General features: G+C 42.1%; 1 protein-coding gene across 2 annotated transcripts in view; it reads left to right on the forward strand.

Annotated features, from left to right (window-relative positions):
• The window catches only part of LOC135324839 (PI-PLC X domain-containing protein 3), a 75,525-nt gene that overhangs the window by 29,270 nt on the left and 26,934 nt on the right, over positions 1–19,321 (forward strand). For both annotated transcript variants that reach the window (XM_064501823.1, XM_064501821.1), the window contains exon 2: positions 17,202–17,910. In XM_064501823.1, coding sequence (XP_064357893.1) covers positions 17,202–17,910 — 709 coding nt within the window. The remainder of the gene's footprint in view (positions 1–17,201; positions 17,911–19,321) is intronic.

Genomic DNA, 19,321 nt, shown 5'->3' on the forward strand with positions numbered 1-19,321 from the left:
AACTGAGATCTAGAGCAAGGCAACCTTGCTCCTTGAGGAGGGCTTCCTCACACTGTTCAAATACAGCTGTCACTGCTGTAATTGCACCTCAAGGAGACAGAAGGGAAATGCAGATGTGACTGAATATGGGAGAGCATGTTAAAAGGATTATTTTGGGTGCTGAATTTGAAATGCCATAGGCCTGGATTTTCAGATTCCTGGCACTCCAGCTGTTGTGCCTTCCCCACCACACACGCACACGTGCCCTAGCCCTTAGCCTGTGCCCTTTCTCTGGGCCGTGCGGTGTGATGTCTGCAGTTACTGAGCACCTTCAGGACTCTCCAGTGTTCTCCAGCGCATGCTGCAGAGGGATTTAGAGCGAGGGCAACTTCAGTTTGTGGATCCAAACAGGGCTTACGCCCGTCAGGCACTGAGCTGTTCAGCCCTGCTGAGACTGGTTCGTTTCTGGGCACCTGTAATTGTTTGGGAAACTCTGCAGTAAGAAGTGAGGCTTTGTGGCAGGCAGGCAAGCAATATGAAAAGATTTTCAGGGTCATAGTTTTAGACTTAAAACTGCTAAATTCCACCTAGAAGGACTTTCAGCCTCTCAACACCTTAATTTGCCTGTTAGTAATATGGGGATAATATTTCCCTCCCCTTAGGGATATGTTCATTAACATCTGAGATATGTGTGGTGGGATTAATCTCACCTAATTTTAGCTACCTAAAGTGAGCTGTTTGTCTCATTTGAAGAGTGAAGGAAAAGAATCACCTCCACAAGTGAATCATCCCAATTTATATTAGACACCTATATTCAGACAAGGTGAAGTGCCCACCAGAGGTGCCTCTCTTTCTCTGTTGACTCTGGAATTTAGATGAAAGTTTAGATGAGAGGCTTGATTTTAAGTGGCTACAGTTGGGTGAGATGGTCGGGGGTGAAAAACACGGACCAACCAAATGGGTGTGCGTCTGTGTGAGGAGACGAACTATCCAATACATCGCAGTTCCTGCAAACAGCATGCGTTCAGCTACATAGGAGACAGTTTCACTGCTAGTGTTCTGTAGGGATTTTCTGCTACTTAGTTTTTGGTGCTAAGGATTCAAATCCACCCATACGAAGATCCTGGATATCTTCTCTAAGTCTAAATATTTCCTCATAGTTGCTGGAGCCAAGTCATGAAAACATTTCTTTCCTTTGGCTTGGTTTCAAATAGAGTGACATCACTTTTATCAAACTGCCTCTGTTAGTGCTTTAATTCAGCAAACAGAGATTGCTAAGTAAGGTTCCTTTTCCAGCCAAAATGTCAGTCAGAACTACATGCTCCCTAGAGTACTGCAGAAGTTAACATTTTAAGATCCCTATTGTAGTAATTATTCTGAGCATCTTTCTTTTATGACACTCACTAGAAAAGGGACAACTTTTTGCTGAGGTTTCCAGTCTCTAATTTTCTCCCTATATAAATGTGCTCTGCCGACATCTCTTTCCCCTCCGGCTGTGCAGTGTTACTCCTTTGCTCATACCCAGCTGGGAGCTCCCTGTCTTAGTTATTGAGCTGCTACAATAGAGGGCAGGAAGGATCCAAACATCCTTTGTGTGCGTGAACAGGTGGTTTGAATGTTCAGAGGATCAGATGAATAGACAAACATATGATTTGACTGCTAAGGAGATGATTTGATAGCAAACAAAAGGTCACATACTGGCAAAACTGTTAACTGGTGGCATGAGGGTGGTGACTGCTGTTCTGCTCACTACTCATTTTCCTCCTACATTGCAGGGCCAGTTCTGCGCCAGTAGCTGCTCTTTTTGCTGCATGGGATGAGAGCTTTCTGGGTGACGTGCAACAGGACTTTCCCCCGTTTTGTAGTGCTATTACTGTATGGAACATGTAGAGGAGAGGGATGGATTTTAGCACGGATCAGAGGCTATATGCGTCTCCTGTTCCTCTTTGTGGACTGTTTATCTTTGGAGTCATATGCAGGGATGTGCCTGGTACTCGCATTCACGCTTACCTCACTGTTCCTGGAGCACTTCATTTCTGTCCAGCGTGCAATGCCCTTGTGTGCCTCTTTGCTGCTGCTTGGCTTGTGAAAATCAATCAGCGCCATGAAATTTGGCTTTCTATATGCAAACAGTTGAACTCTGTCTTATTGTTAGAATTCTTCAAAGGGGGCTCATTTGTGGATATGGGAGACAGTTTATGTGTAATGTGGCTTTGTATCTCTACGTAGGGAGAGAGATGTTAGTCAAGACAAAAGCCAGAATATGTCTTTAGCTGGGGGATCAGGTGGGATTCTGGGGTTATTTTGGACAGCTGAACACCCGGAGTGAGAAGTATGTTGCAGCAAATAAAAACGCCATTGTATTGCCAATTTCTATTCAGACAAATAGCTTGCAAATTCAGAAGCTTTTCTTCCCGAGGTTTTGTACTGATTATTCATTTGGCTTTCATTCACCTGCATCTCCAGATTTGCTTTTTATTCTTACTGCTGTGGGGAAATTATGCTTCACTGAGTAGGTCCTGCAAATTCATGAAATGCCACACTTGATAACTGGGCTGTACTAAAGCTGCTCAGAACAATGCTGGTAAATATGCTGCCAAAATCAGCTGTGGATGCTGAAGAACTGTATAGTAACAGGATCTGAACGCTAGTAACATCAACAACTAAGTCATTGTTAAAAAGGGTAGAAATCTTTGATTTCAGATTTTGAATTTCTGCCTCTTCAATAGCAATGGTACTACACATTGTAGTTAAGCTCTGACAAGCTTAAAACTGTTTGCATGTCTAGCTTGTAAGAGCCTAAATGACACTGACTCTCAGCAGTAGTTGGATTCCTAGGAGTCAGTTCTTCAAAAGTGTTTGGGAGCATAATGGTATAAGTATATGCAGAGAGGGTTTTTCAAAAGAACTGCTATTGAAGCGTATTTAAAAAATAGTAGTCACTATATTAAAGGAATGATTTATTCCTTTTTTTTCTTTTTCTTCTTTAAGTTTGTGTTTAGTCAAGAGAGATTTTAATATGTTTAGCTATCATATTGGAAATGACCCTCAAAAAACCAGAGGGGAAGTGAGTACTTAATCGGAAGACAGAAATATCATAAATAATCTGAGTTTGTGATATGAAAAGAGCTCTTTTTTGTTGCATTAGTGACTTCTGTAATATTAAAACAACTGCACGTTGATAAAGATGCAAATCTGCTTCATAACAAGTGCATCACAAATTTTCTAGACAGTGATTATAATGTGTGAATTAGAGCTAATTAAAGTTTGTCAGTAACATAATGTACAAAATGGCTGATTGCCAGTAGAGAAACAGAATTAGGAACTTCCTGCAAATTTTAATTTTTGATGAATATGTTTGGATTTCAAAGCATACCCTCTGACAGAACGCATTTATTCTTTGTTTATATGTCAGCGCTCTTAGTAACAAAAGATTACAGACTAGGCATTTCTCATAGGTGAGAAATAACATGCCATGCAATTATTTTGATACTTTCATCTTAAAATACTAAACATTTTCACTACATGCAAGCCTACATGTTTTACGGTCGTGAGCACAGCATAATCTACTAGGCCTAACTTCTGCGAAAAGGCTTCTGCTGTTTTGTGTGGCATTAGTCAGTCCGGTCACAAACGAGGTGCAGAGTTACCGGGAGGGAGGAGAGGACAATGCTCTGCTATCAACACCATCTGGAGCACCGTGTGCTCTGCCTCAAAGGAAGAAATATAGCCTGTGCAATTACCGTTGTGGCCGTGTTCGGCTCGGTGAACTGACAGCTACGCCGTGCTGCTGCCTGACTGCCAGTAACGCACAGGCTTACAGGGTGGGGGGAAGAAATGCACCAAACCCAAACCCCTGCTTCTTGGTGAGGGGAGGGCAGCTAGTGGCTTGCGTCGAGCTCTGGAGGTGGGGTGGCTGTTGCATGGTCCTCCAGGTTTTTCCAGGTGCGCTCAAGTGCTTCAACTCCCTTTTCTCCTCGTCGTTTCTCAGGTGACCATCCATGATCAGTGGTTCACCACTGCGGGGAATTTTAGTGTCACTCTTGTGTTGCCTTGGTTTAGTGTCTCTTTGGATTTCAGATTCCTGGACTCTTTGCCATGCAAAACAGCTTCTGGCAGGTGGCAGGAAGGCGGGTGGCCTCGGGTGAAGGATTCTGTTAAGAGGGTAGATATCAGCATGATTACGGACAAGCTTGGTATGGCAGTTGTGTGTCCGCGGGGAGGGCGGTCCCGGGAACTTTGGCTCCAGGCGCACCACGGCTTCGGTGAGGCACCAGCCGGAGGTAAAGCCTGCGTCCTGGAGAGTGATTCACGTTGTGAAAAATGTGATGATCTAGGCCTGTATTCCAACTTTATCAGCTTTTAGATAATTGCGGATCACCTGCTGGATTGGTTTTCTCCAGTGCAGATGCTACTGAAAGAAGTAGCAAGGAAGCACTTTTTCAGAAGATCTCAGTTACTCAAAATTAATCAAATTCTTGAATTAATATATATGTCTATAACTGCAAGAAGAAAGGCGGAGGGGGAAAAAAACCCTCTGTCTGATATAGACTCTGCTTTGACAGCCTGCTTGAAAAAGGCAATAATAGCAGTGTGGAACAGCTGCTATTACGTTTAGTCGTGGAGTGGGACCGTAGAAAAGAGACAGTATCTGCCAGTGCCAATTTATTAAATAATAACTTCATAGTTTAAAGCAAAGGGTCTATTTTCACACAAGCAGCTCGTGTCCTCTCAAAACTGAGTTGGAAATGGTCCATCCAAGTGTTGAGCAAGTTCCTGCAAATGTCTTGAAATAAATATTCAGGATGGCATAGAGCTAGAGGGGGAAGGGGAAGGCGACAGGGAAGGGGATGTCAAGGCAGTTTGGACTGTGGCAGTCTCTACCCAAACAGAAACCTGCTGGTACAGAAGAAAAGGGTGACCTGTAAGTTATTAGGGAATTCAGAAGAAGAATGAAAGAATTCCTGCTGGAATCAGCACAGTATTTTAAGTGTCAGCATTACCAATATCACCAGCTGTAAGATAATTGCAGACAGCAATGTCGTGGCTTCTAAGCGAGGAAAAGTCACGTTAAAACCAAAATACAGTCACTCTGGAGTGGACTGCAGTCATTGCTGTGTTCCAAGAAAACATGATTTTTTGGGGCACATTCAATACTGAAATCATTCTATATTCAGATGCTTTGAAAAGTCTTTAAAATGCATTTACTAATTTACAAGTTTCATTATTTCAAAGTTGACTCTTGCCGGAGGAATGAAAACAGCTGAAATGAGTTAGAGGTAGGATAAAGATAGTATCCAATTACATGCTGGGAAATTACTGTGATATGTTATATTTATGTAGTGTTAGTGTGAAATAGCTAAATTAATGCTTGTGTTTAAAGTCTTGAACATATCCAGAGCCTCGACAAAGTGCAGATCAGCTGAGTGTTCATTCGGTTAATCAATAATACTGTCTGCGCTTTTTCATTGACTTCCTAATGCTAAATGGTAAACACTAACAGCCAGATCTGCAGCGGTATAAATTGGCATAATGGGTCATTAGAGCTATACTGATAAATACCAACTGGGAATGCGGTGTTGACTGTGGACTGGAAATTCAGGAAATGCAATACTGTTATTTTATAACTTGTTTCTTTCATTTCTTATACTCCTTGCTACTGTATAGTGGCTTATTTGATTGCCCTATTGAATCAAGCAGGGATACTGTTTGCAAAAAATAATACAAGAACTGGATTGAAATGTATTGCTAGGCATAGAGTGTTTGGCAGGACTCCAGGTAGATCGATTGTGCAGGGCTTTAAATTGCCTGAACAGTGATGGTAAAAGAGATGAGTAAAAGACAAGCATTGACAGTTTGATTCCTTTATATTCTGGGTGTTACTTGTTGCCTCTATGTTCGCAAAATTAAATTGTGATTATTAGTCTCCTTATGTTCCTGGACCAGAGAGGATGTGTACCAGGAGATGTAGCTGATCGACTTGTTTTACAATCCTAGTTAAGATTCTTCCAGCAGTAGCTCTGGTAATGCTTAACTGTAATACAATGTGATTTTTTTTTTTTTTTAACCTACCAGCTGAAATAGCATCCAAGTGCTGTGCATCTGTTTCTTGCATATTGGTTGGGATTGAGACCTGTCTTGAGGCCTCTAGTGTTTTGTTGTGTTCTTTCTTCTATTCTTTTGTGATAGCTCTTTTTCTTTGGGGTTAAAAATGAAACCAGTCAGTTGAGTGGATAGAAAGATTATTCAGAGTAGTAATTAAAAGCATGAAAATTTTGGAAGGAATATTAAACCTCACATTTTAGGGTTTAGCCTTGTTTATAAATCAGATTGTGAGCTATTGGGGAAGAAGGGATGGCAGATTATCCCGGACCTCTGTCTGGAGGTTTTCCTACGCCTTCTCTGAGGTACTAGACCCTGTCTGAAGGAGGACACGGGCTTGTCACAAGCTGGATAGTCTGATAGTACTTACCTTAACCACGTTTTCAGTCCTGAAAGACTTGGGTGCAGACACAATCACACCAAACTTGGATAGGAGGTGCCTTTAAACCTCCTTGTTTGGTTGCAGAGCAATCTGTCTTGTCTGTCCACACCTCGCAGTCAAGGAGTAAACGTGCAGATCATCTTTGCTCTTGTTTCCATTTAGTAGTCACCAAATAATTTTTTTCTAAACTTGTGCTTGGAGGTTCTCCTTTTCCAACTGCTTGCACCTCTCCACTGTTCCCCTTTATAAAGCTGCTTTGCCCATTGTCTTCTAGTCGTGGTGTTACCTGATTGCAAAAGGATATTTTGTGGCATTGATCTAATGTTTTACAGGTGCTATGGGTGCTTTTCTTCATCTAGTGTGCACCCAGTCAAATTTCTGTCTTCCGTACATGTATGAGAGTAGGACTGGGTGTCAGGAGGACATATGCTGGCATCTGTTACAGACTCTGGGCACCGACAAGATCAGAGCATAACATCAGCTAGTGATCTGTGATGTCTAAATACAGCACCAATGAATGCCACAGCAGCCTTGAAATCTCACATTCTTTGAATGAGATTATTTTCCTTGCTCTACAGTTGTACCCGAAAGTCGTATACCAGTTCTGCAAAGGAGACAAAGCGAGGCCTTCTAGAAGGAGTTTTTCCTCTGCAGGGCATTCATAGGGAGTAATTTTGTAAAACAGTGGTTGTATATGGTAAAGCTCTGCTGTACTGTATGTTCAGATCTCTGGGCCAGGGCATCAGAAGACCAGTAGCACCATGTCACTGTAACTTGGAGGATGGGTCATGTTTGTGGTCAGCAAAATGAGTCCGTGTTTACTCCTGGTAATACTGCTCCACTTAGCAATCTCTTGCACCTTGTTTAGTTACAGCGAAGCAAACTGAGACCACCTGTGTCGGAGCAGTACTCCATTTGTACATGCATAAATGATGTCTTCATAAAGCTCAGGTCCCAAGTGCTCAAGACTGTTTTCTGGATTTTTGAAGGAAAAAGTGCTTTAGGAAAGATGACATGGCACTTTCACCTGCTTTTCCAGCTTTTTCCCACAAGAATCAGATTAACTGCTCAGGTTTGTCCCAGCTTTTCAGGCTCAGTGACTGAGAAATTGAAAATGAATCTAGCCTGGATTTCTTCGCAGTAATAGAAAACTCTATCAGTGTTATCCCTAGGACAGCCCATCCTGGAGTGCTGATAAACTAGCTGTCAGTGCACTCATTAAAGTGCAGGAGGAATCCGTATTCTCTGCATCACAGGTGTCCCTGCAGCAGAGTTTGGTGCTTGTATAGTCAAAAAGATCTTGCCTTTAAAATTCTTGTGGCGGTGCATTTTCAGATTGCAGTGGCTTTATCTCAGGGATCTTAAAAGTCACGGAAAACACATTTTAAGGCATCAGTCTTCCACTGGCTTTGTTATGCAGCCTCATTTTATCCAGTCACACCTGCTGATTTTCTTTATCATGGCCTCAAAATAATGGGTAAAGATGCAAAAAATACATACACGAGACAAAGGATCACTGGAATTGTGCAGTAGCAGTACTCAGGTTTAATAGAAAATATTGCATTATTTTAAATAAAAGAAAAAAAAAGAAAAATAGAGCAAGAGCACAATGAAATAAGGACTGTAGTGAGGCCAGTACCTGCCCTCAGTGCAGCCATGGGTTAGGAAAGGACTGTAATATATATGCCAGGGAAAAAATGTAGATCTAAGAGGAGGGGAGAGGCAAAAGATGGGCAAAATGCAAAATCAAATATCCAAAATACTTCTTGTTGCAAAAAAGATGCAACAACTGGCAAGAGTGAGAGCCATGTAATCAGAAGCAATTATTTCAAGGAAAATTTCTCTCTTGTTACCGAGGGTATTAAAGACTGTTGTTCATGAAAAAAAATCAAATATATAAAAGCTCAAGGAGCAGAGGTTGTCTGATTTGATCCTTTTGTGGAGTGTGAACATTAAATTACTTGTGGCCATACGTAACAAGTAGTGCTTTATGTTCCTCTGTGTACGGAGAAGGAGGGATATGAACGTATCAACGGACTGTTCTCTTTATAAGCCTCCCCAGTCACATACTGCCCTTCGAGGCTGTCCTGTCCCTGGTAGCATTCACGTTATGGACAAGGATTATGGTCGGGAGGCACTCACTGTGGGGAGATGCCATTTCGCGTGCTCAGCAGAGCTGCCTGGGGTTGTCGCAGCTTCTTGCTAGTCCCCAAGCTATTGGTTCACAATTCAAGTGTTGCTGATTGCCCCAGGAGATATGACTGGGATGCTGATGACATACTCAGCCTGACTGAGCTGGTGCTGGAATAAAATATGCCCCAAACTATTCCTGGCACTTTTATGTTATGCTTAGAATCAGATATACCTCTTTCTATTTTTTCCTCAGCAAAATGTTCATGTTCTTATATGCTACTCCTGATTTAAGTGAAAAATAGCTAATATGGTACTTTACTTCTGAGACTAGTATTTTACTAGCATGTCAGATGTGATAGAAATTTCTGATGCATCTGAACAAGTAGCAGCGAGCTGTCACAGCAAAAAGAATAAAACAGTAGATTTGTTTGCTCTGTTCACTAAGAAGCAAAAACTTGAAAGAATCGTCATTTGTGGAGCAGACAGTTGTTAGGGCTCTGCCCTTAAGTATTTTATTTCAAGGAATTAGGTGTTCTGTCCTTAGATATAGCTGTCCATAAAAAAACAAGGTTGTACAGAGTGCTCATTCATTGTGCTATAGAATATACTATTCAATCTTCATACATGTGGTTAAATTAATAAATGGTAAGGTCATAGAAGCCTGCCTATCATAGGATGTGACCTGCATCATGCAGGCCACTTTTTTTTCTTTCTTTTAGTTTGAGTTGGATTTCTTGTTCCATGAATCCTGTTACGTTTTTGCCTGATAGTGAAGTCATCCTTTCAATTTCACATCAATAAATAAATTAGCTTCTTAAATTGCTTATTGTAGGGCAGGTTTTAAAAGTTTTAAGTCATTCCTACACCTTTTATTCCTACACCTTTTAAAATTTTCAGTGCAGGACACAAACATCTAGCGGGTATTTTTTTGCGGTTAACGTATGCACAGGCAGTGTCCTCTCCTTCCTCCTCTACCTTCTCTTCTGTGTACAGCCCAGAACTTTAGACCATGTTTGAAAAAGGCAGTGGGGAAAGAGCACCGACTGATTCTTTTGATGTGCAATGTGATCATTTCCATTTCTACATTTATAATGCAAAAATGATCCCCATGCCCTCTGAATTCGGATGTCTGCAGGAGTTCTGGTAGCCTGGCTTGTGCTCTGCAGAGCAGCTGAGTGGGGCTCTGGGGGCCATGGAGATGGGGAAGCTGTGAGCAGTGCTGCTGAGAGCAGGCCGTGCTGTCGCCGTGCTACTGCGGTGCCAGTTCTCCACTGAGCTGATTAAATACGGGAATTAGCCTACTCCGCTCTGCCTTATGGCAGGATCTTGCAGTCCCTGTTCAGGCTTCCACTGATGTTAATATTACATTTTTCTGAGTAAAGACTGGCTCGTTTAGAGCTTAGGTTTGGTGAAACTAATAATTCACTTAATAGTGAGCTTTTTTGAGTTCACCATTCTGGGGCACTCAGAAAGCCCTTGCCATTTGAGTAATGTTCCCCAGGCTGTCGTCTCTGTATGCGATCTGCACAAAGTCTGTGCTGAAGTCTATCCGGAGGTGGTTTGGCTGGGAAGAGGTGGGAGGCTATGAACGCCAAGCAGCAGCTTAGAAAACATTGCAACGCCTCTTCCTACACAAATAATTACAGGACTATGGGGAAGTTATCAAGCGAGAGGGAAAACCTGCTCTGGGGAGGGCAGCATGTATTAATTTTTTGTTAAAGATTAGTTTCTTTAGCAGAATTGGCCTTGTGACATCCATAGTTATGACACATGCTCACAGTGTTTAGAGAGCTAGAAATATAATTACAGTTTGCTTTTTCTTATTTCTTTACTTTTCAACACAGCACTGAGAATTTGAAATGTGATATTAACTGATGTAGCATTCTAAGAAAAAAGAAACTGGTCTTTGCTTCTGCAGGAGGGAGCTGTAAGAGGCTGCATGCGGGTACGTTCTATGCACACTAAGTGTACTAGGATAAATAGAATGATGATTAACCTAATCAGATTTTTAGCCACAGCTTGCATGTAGTGCTGTGATAATTGCCAGTTATCTTTGGCCTAAAAACAAAGTAGATCTTTCCTCATCTTCTGTCTGGTTTGGTTTTACAAGAGAGATCCTTGCTAACAGCTTGGCTTGGTCCAGATGTTGGAAAAAATTCCCCAATGCAGGCACTGGTCATAGTTCTCAAGCTGTCTCTTAAAAACCAACTTAAAATGATAACACTTCTGGCTGGGTCGAGAGCATGCTGTTCTTCATGGTGGTGGAGATTCCTGGCAATATCAGCATTCAAAGGCTGCCCTTGGAAACAATTGTAATGATGTTCAAAAAAACCAAAACCTCATCCTCGTACATGTTTCACAGTTGATAGGGAGATGCCAGAGAAACAATAGTAAGTTGTTGCTAAAACAATTTCTTGTGCATGAAAACTTTACTTGCTTAGAATGATTAATCTACTGTATTCAGCATCTGTGAGGTTTTTGTTTTGATCTCTTGGGTAATCTTTTTTACCAAACAAAGCTTGTATCACCCAAGCAGCTCAAATGCTGCAGGTAACTGGATTGCAAAGCCTGAATCACACCACTATTGTCAGCACCATTTGAGTTCCTAGATGTGCTTTGGGTGGGAGAACAGGGCTCAGTCATCTTGAAAAGGAGGTGAAACACAAGATTAAGGTGCACCAAGTGCTTGTACTCAGCCTTTGCTCTTCCTTGAAATCACAATTTGTCTAGGTAAAGATTCATTGTGTATGGGTGGGGTTTTGGGTGGGGTGAGGGGGAGGGATAGGGAGGGAGGAAGGATTGGACCAGACGGGATGGTGAGAACATCCGCTTTGGTCTCCTGTATACCAGAGGTCAAAGGAATTTGTCCTAGCTGTCCTCTGTGGAGTCCAAGAAACATGCTGTGATCTGGTCTCTTGTCACTGTAGAGTCTTCACTGGCAAGGATGTTTTTGAAGAGATTAGGTTGCAGTGCATGTGACTTTTCAGCAATAGTCACCAAGGGATGTTCTCTCCTAAATATCAGAAGACAACAGCAAGTGAAGCTTTTAATGACACCCAAAGCAGTAGTGAGAGTCCACTTTGAGGAATTGTTGGATAAATCCCAGCACAAAGACAGGAGAAGCTGTGGGAGAAGGGGAGGAGAGCAAACATGCCCCCAAATGTGCAATTTTGCTTCTACCTGTCTGTGTTTTTGCTGTGACTGGTGAGTCTTCAGAATGTGAGTGCTGCTGTTAGGAGCGTGTTGGGCAGCTCTGTTCATTTCGCTATTTCTATTTGAGGTGGTATTTACCGTGCTCTTGCTAAGACGTCAGAGCCACTGGTGAGGCAAGGGGAGAGCAGTGCGAAGGCCAGCTACACTTGCCCTCTCTATGGATGCTGTGTTAGAGCTTAGAAACCAAAAATAGTAGCTTCACTGTGCCTCTCTGTAAATCTCTGTGGAATTGAAGAAACAATTCTAAACTGAAATACATTCTCTCTGGAGGACCCTTTTCAGCACTGAGTCCAGTTATTTTTTAAATAGGGTGTTTAGCCCTCTAGAGAAGCCAGAAATATGTCCACAGCTGAGCCGTAGGGGGCTGTATATTCCTGACAGTCTTATTAAGAGAATTCAGTAAGGAAAACAGGAGACTGTTCTCCCTAGTAAAAGTGCTAGCAGCTCTTTTTCTTGCAGTCTAGGTGATACTGCACATTGTACTCCTGAATGTCTAAATAGTGTTTGGCTACATCTAAGTTCATCAAAATTTAATGTCTCAGTGGTTGAAACTGGCCACTTTAATTTTTTGGATCATGCATGGCACAAACATTTTTGGTGTCTCTAGATAATCGCTTCTAAGGTTGAGAGACAAGAAATGAAGCTTTTGTTTCTTGGGCAGGGCGAGGCGGAGAGATGAGCAGACACAGAATAATTTAGGTTGGAAAGGAGCTCTGGAAGTCATCTGATCCAACCCTCTACTCAAAGCAAAAGCTAACTCAAAGTTAAATCAGGCTGTCCAGCTGAGTTTTGAGAATCAAGGATATAGAGTCCAGCCCCTCTGGGCCGCTGTTCCCTTGCTTAACTTGTGGGGAATAATCTTTTTTTTTTCCATATGTCCAAGTGGAATTTCCCTTGTTGCAGCTTGTGACTGTTGTCTCCTGTCCCATGTCTGTGCACCTCAGAGAAGACGGAGCCTAACTCTTCTCAGTGACCACTCCCTAGGCAATTGAAGACTGCAACTGGAGCCCCTTTTGCCTTCTCTTCTCCAGGCCAGCTAGACCCCGCTCCCTCAGCCTCTCCTTGTACATCGTGTGCTCCAGCTCTCTGCTGGACTTAGTGCAGTTTGTCAGTATTTCCCTGGTCCTGAACAACCAAAAGCTAGACACAATACTCCAGATGCAGCCTCACAGATGCTGAATGCAGTAAATTAGTCATTTACCTTTACTTGCCTGCTGCACTCTTGGTAATGCATAACAGTGTGTGTTTTGCCTTCATTACTGCAAGGGCACACTGTTGACTTGGGTATAACTAGTGCACTAGGACTTCCAGGTCTTTTTCTGCAGAGCTGCCTGAGCTGCTTTCCAGCCAGTTGGTCCCCAGCCTGTGCTGTTGAATGAGGTTGTTCTGTCCCAGGTCCAAGGCTTCTCATTTGCCTCTGGACCTCGTAAGGTTTGGGTAAGCCAACACCTCCAGTGTGTTGAGGTTTCCTTGAATAGCAGCTCTTCCCTTCAGAGTATTAATCTCTTTCCCAACTTGGTGTCATCTGCAAACTTGCTGAGGGGTCTCCCCATCCCATTACACATTGCTGATGAAGATGTTAAACAGAATTGGCCCCAGTATTGACCCCAAGGAGTCGCTTGTAATCTGCTGCCAGTTAGACTTTGTACCTTCAACCTCTAGACTTTGAGCCTGATGGTACTCTGGTAGTTATTCACATAGCATACAGTGCACTTGTCTAGTCCCTATCTCCCCAGTTAGGCTATAAGGATGTAAAGAGAGCCTGTGTCAAAAGCCTTGCTGAAGTAAAGGGAAACAAAATCCATCGCTCTCCTCCAAATCAGTCATTTTGGCCCAGAGGGTGGTCACGCTGGTCAGGCATGATTTGCCCTTGCTAAATCCATGCTGGCTGTTACCCATGACCTTTTTGTCCTTCTGGACAAAAGCTGGAGATGGCTTCTCTGAGGACTTGCGCTGTAATCTTCCCTGGAATTGAAATGAATCTGATAGACTGTGGTTCCCCGGATTGTCCTGCTTTCCTATATTGAAGTGTAACTTTTTCCTATATTGAAGTGTAACTATATTGGGTGTAACTTTTGCCTTTTTCCAAACATGAGTGACCTCCTCCAGTCATGATGACTGATCAAAGATGTGACAGGGCAGTCTCACAATGACCTTGGCCTGCTCCTTCTGCATGTCCAGATGAATTCTTTCTGGTTCCATCTAGTTGTTTGTGATCTACATAAGTAGTCCTTAACTCAGTCACCCTTTACTAGTGAGAACTAGCAGTCAGGAAGAGGTGCAGACACCTAGAGTGCAGACCTGGCCAGTAAAGGCTAAAGCAAGGAAGGCATTGAGTACTTCAGTTGATTCCCTGTCCTTCATTATGAGGTCTCTTGCCCTATTCAGCAGTGGGTCAGCATTTTGCTTGCTTCATTTTACTACTGACGTATCTGCTCTTTTTATTGCTCATCCCATCCCTTGCCAGTTTAAACTCCAGCCAAATTTTGGACTTCTGACTCCCTCCCTGCATGCCAGGGCAATGCTCCTCTATTTTTCCAGGTAGCCTGTCCCTGCTTTTGCCTTTTGTACATTGCCTTTTTGTGTTTGAGCTCAGCTATGCTTTCTCCATTCAGCCAAATTTGCTTTCTGCCTTACCTCTGTGTTTTCTTGTACAGTGGGGGAGATTATGCTTTAAGGAGGTGTTCTTTCAAGATCAGCCATTTTTCCTGTGTGCCTTTGCACTTCAGCTAATTCTTTCACAGGATATGGCTTACTGATTTCCTGAACAAGCTAAGACTGCTTTCCTGAAATGAGGGCTCTTTTTTCTGCTACTTGCCTTCCTCACTTTCCCTAGGGTCTTCAACTCTGTCACTGTACGGTCACTCTAACTAAAGCTGCCATCAACCTTCACATCCCTAGCCAGTTCTTCCTTATTCATAGCAGATCCTACTGAGCACCTTGTCTACTTGAAGGACTGTCTGCAGAAAAAAATTGTCTGTGATGCTCTCCAGATTGCCTGTGGCCTGCTGTTTTGCCCTTCAAGACCTTAATAAAGAAAAATTATTTTTCTAAGCTATCCTGCTTGTAATGTTCAATAGCTTTCAACCATGCTGTGTCCCTCTCTCTCTCTCACCCTCTTCTCTGTCTATTTTGCTTTACCAATACTTAAAAACTATCTGCTGGCAAGGTGTTCACCTTAGTTTTCTGCTGTGAGAATCGTGCTGCTTCTCTTGACTTCATTAGTTTCAAATCACAGTTGGTACTGTGTTGCATATTGCCTGTGGTAATCAAGTTTAACTTCCTCTTCTGCAAATTTAGGTTCCCAGAGGCTGTAGACCAGGCAAGGAAGGATAAAAGGTCTAATTAATCTTGCTACCATCCAGGGCCCACTGCTGCAATCAGTTAATAATATTTATACATATATCCTTATTCTTATTCATAAAATCCCAGTGAAATCCAAGAGAGTTCAATGGACAAAGAATTCACACGGTGAGGGTTTGCAAGATCCATCCCTTGGTAATATCAATAACTATGCCCTGTTTTAAACAAGACTGGATTTACTTTGATTTCTAGATTAGTGCAGGTTACATTGAGCAGAACATTTAATGTATCTCATTGATTTTCCCTGTAATGCTGTTGAGACACAAGCCACTGTTCTAATCGTTTGTTTTATCATTAAAATTCTGTATGCAGATCTGGTCCCCTGGGATATCACTGTGTAACCAGATACTCCATGATCTATTCAGGCTCTGCAAAGAGTGTAGTATCACTTCAACACTTAGCAGTAGAAAGCATCATCAAAATCGAAAATTTGTCTGATATTTAGAATATAATGCAGTTCAAAGATAGAACTGTGAAAAGCAGGGGTGTACAAAAATGTAAGACATTTCTCAAATTAAACAAAGCCAAATTAATACCAAAGTTTGAGATGGCTTGTCGTGACTGCGTTTGTTGTTAAAGAAGGAGATCTTGTAACTGTCATTTCAGTTCGTAGGGTTTGTTCCAGCTTGGTTAAAATAGTATCACCATCATAAATGACTGACTAGAAGAATTTCATTAATGTGATACTTATTTGCCACAAAATTCATGCTTGGGAAAGCAGTTTTCAAAAGCATCAGTGCTAGAAGGCAGGACTCATGCTATGAACCTATTTTGATGCTAGAAGTTGGACCACTGAGGGCCCAGTGCTGCAGTCCGTTTCAGAAATACAAGTCCTGCTGGCCCGAAAGAGCTTTGCAAGCTGTGTGGGTTAGGCCCAGGGGCAGGACCTCATGGCTGCAGGGAGTTTGACCAGAAGTATCCACCCCAGCTGGGACGGGGGGGACGCAGCCTTGCAGTCGGACAGTCTTGCTGTATAAACTGACAGATTTACTGCCAGATTTCACCATGAGGTATTTGGAAAGCTAATGGTATACAGGGATGATCAACATCTAAGTTCAGGTCGTCTGTCAGTAAAGCAAGACAAAGTCCCTTACGGAAGACTTACCATATGTTTGCAAATGCCCTTAGCTTTATCAGCTGTTTTCATGCAAAGGGTCTAAATGCTGGTCAAAAGTATGAATTTTCATTTTCTTCCTCCTTCCTTCCTTCAAACAAAGAGAATTTTGTGTAGCAAATTGTTTTGTATATTTGTGTGTAACTATGTTATGTTTTGAAAAATTGCAACTTCTGTACATAGGCATGTAAGGTAGCATATCCCATTCTTTTCGAGAGCATACAATAGTGTTTCTTTATTTGAAGCAGTGGAAATCAATGCTATTCTTGGCTGTGTCTGTTGTACTTACGTAGTTTCCTCTACGGAATGCAAAGATTTCAGATGTGTGTTTAAAAAGGAACACGATATTGAGTAACCTGATTGCAAGCCAGATGAGACTTGAGCTAGAGAGGAGTTCAGAAAGGTTACATGTTCTTGGCATTTTTCAACCAATATTTTAGTATTTTAGCTGGCCATAAAGCGTTTGGTGTGGCAAGGGTGTTGTTCTGCAAACCCCATGCAGTGCATGATTCATTATGCAGGGTCAGAGTCTCTCACTTTTCTCTTTTTTGTTTTGTTGGGGTTTTTTTTTTGGCTCTAGGGGCCTTTCTTATTATGTGACTTTGGCATTACACTTGGCTTATTCTGAGGTTCAGAGCCCACTGACTTGAGTGAGATTAAAGGCATAAGTAAGAGGTGGAGAGAGTGAAGGAGTGCCTCAAGCTTTAAGATAGATGCTGCCTTTCATTCAAGTTCCTGTGAAGTGCCAGTGGAATAAATACTGCCAGACAAACACAGTTTTATTGAGTAAAAGGTCAGGGAAGGAGTCTGTTGGTGAATGTTCATGCAGATCAGGATCGTTTATTAAGAAAGAATCATTAATAAATTTTAATATATGACTGCAATATTGATTGTTTTCTTTTGTTGTGTTTTTAGGGTCTCATGACTCCTTTAGCTTCTACATCGATGAAGCCTCTCCGGTTGGACCTGAACAGCCAGAAACTGTCCAGAATTTTGTCTCTGTATTTGGGACTGTGGCTAAAAAGCTGATGAGGAAGTGGTTGGCTACACAGACAATGAACTTCACTAGCCAGCTGGGGGCAGGTATACGATATTTTGATCTTAGAATTTCCACCAAACCCAGAGACCCGGACAATGAGCTCTACTTTGCTCATGGTTTATTCAGTGCCAAAGTCAATGAGGGCCTGGAAGAGATCAATGCGTTTCTCACTGACCACCCCAAAGAAGTGGTCTTCTTGGACTTCAATCATTTCTATGGGATGCAGAAATATCATCATGAAAAGCTTGTCCAAATGCTCAAAGACACATACGGAAACAAAATGTGTCCTGCTATATTTGCCCACGAAGTAAGCCTCCAGTACCTGTGGGAAAAGGAACACCAAGTGTTGGTGTTTTATCACAGTCCAGTGGCTCTCGAGGTACCATTTCTCTGGCCAGGTCAGATGATGCCAGCACCCTGGGCAAACACGACAGATCCAGAAAAACTGATTCAGTTTCTCCAGGCCTCAATCACTGAAAGAAGAAAGAAGGGCTCCTTTTTTATATCTCAAGTAGTGCTGACGCCAAAGGCTAGTACAGTGGTGAAAGGGGTTGCTAGTGGTCTCAGAGAAACAATCACAGAAAGGTAAGTTTTTGCAAGGTAATATGTGTTTTGACTGTGCTGAATCTGTGTTGGTAACAGTGCTTTTCTAATTCATTTCAAAGAAAATCTAGCAGGTGTCTTTCCATCTTCCATTGTACTGTGGGGTAGAGTGAGAATTTAGGCATAATCCTGAAATATTTAAAGAGAAGCACATTGAAGGAGAAGCTTTTGTATCTTGAGAGAAAATCTGGTGCTAAAGCCTGATGAGATCTTGTTGGATTGGCTTTTTTTTTTTTTCCTTTTTTTCCTGAATGAAGCTTTTTCTTTTCTTTCACATTTGGTTTCTTACCATGAGCACTGAACATCTTCCCTCAGGTTTCCTTATTGGATGTGGACAAATCTATTTAATCTAGATCTTAAGTTTTGATTTACGCATCAAGTTTCAGGTATTAGGTAAAGCGTTATCTGTTTTGGCTCTTCACCAAAGCCTGGCAGTGCAGAATCTCCATCCTTAACTACTTCTATATACCTTAAGCAGGCATGGCTTTTTTCTCTGCATGCCATCACACGCTGTATCAAAAGTGTCAGGACACCATTAAAGTGTATTTGCCTCCTAACGGCATCATACAGATTTCTTGAGGGAAGACTCTCTGCAGACCGTCGTAGTGGTTGGGTAGATGAAATATTGTGTTGACAGGCCATTAGTTATTACATTACAAAAACCACTGTCCATGCAAGACACACATTTGGACTTTGATAAATCACAGCCAATTTTCAGCTTAAAGGCATATATCTATGACTGTGTTCTTGACAACTTTGTGGGAAACCTGAAATTTAATGCTAAGGCATAAGAGCTTTTTCTAAACAACAAGAACAACAGCAAATATTGCAAAGTGGAAAATTTCATAATGGGGATCAATGGCCTGTTAATGTTCTGCTCTCTGGATGGATGTGCCTGTGCCAGGAAGGTCCATTGGGAACACTGTCTCCTGGTAGGTGATGAATGGCACAATGACTGCGACGCTACACCCTGCAAAGAAAACATGCCTCATTTTTGAGAAGTGCTTAACCATTTTTATGACAGCTTTCCCAAGTGACTGTAGACTAGAAAAAACAGGGTCAAACTTCACCTGAAATGATAAAGCAGTGACACAGAAGGTTTTATAGGCAGTTGAATGTGAATCAGAAATGCTTGTGCAAATGCACTTGTGGCTGTTCATATATCCTGCTCCTATGTATTTATAGGCTCCATTTGACTGGGGATCTCCCTTACTGGTGGGTCTGAAGAGCATTTCTCTGTACTGAAATTCTACTTTGACTATTGATTTTACTGTTAAACACTCAGCTTGTTTGGAGAGCTTGTTCTTGTTGTATCGTTTTCTGTGATAAACATCTTTCTGCGTGTTCTTAACAACACGAAGCAGCACAGCTGAGAAACTACTTTTTTTTTTTT

Source organism: Dromaius novaehollandiae, chromosome Z (genome assembly GCF_036370855.1).
Source record: "Dromaius novaehollandiae isolate bDroNov1 chromosome Z, bDroNov1.hap1, whole genome shotgun sequence".
In the NCBI taxonomy this organism is placed as follows: Eukaryota; Metazoa; Chordata; class Aves; order Casuariiformes; family Dromaiidae; genus Dromaius; species Dromaius novaehollandiae.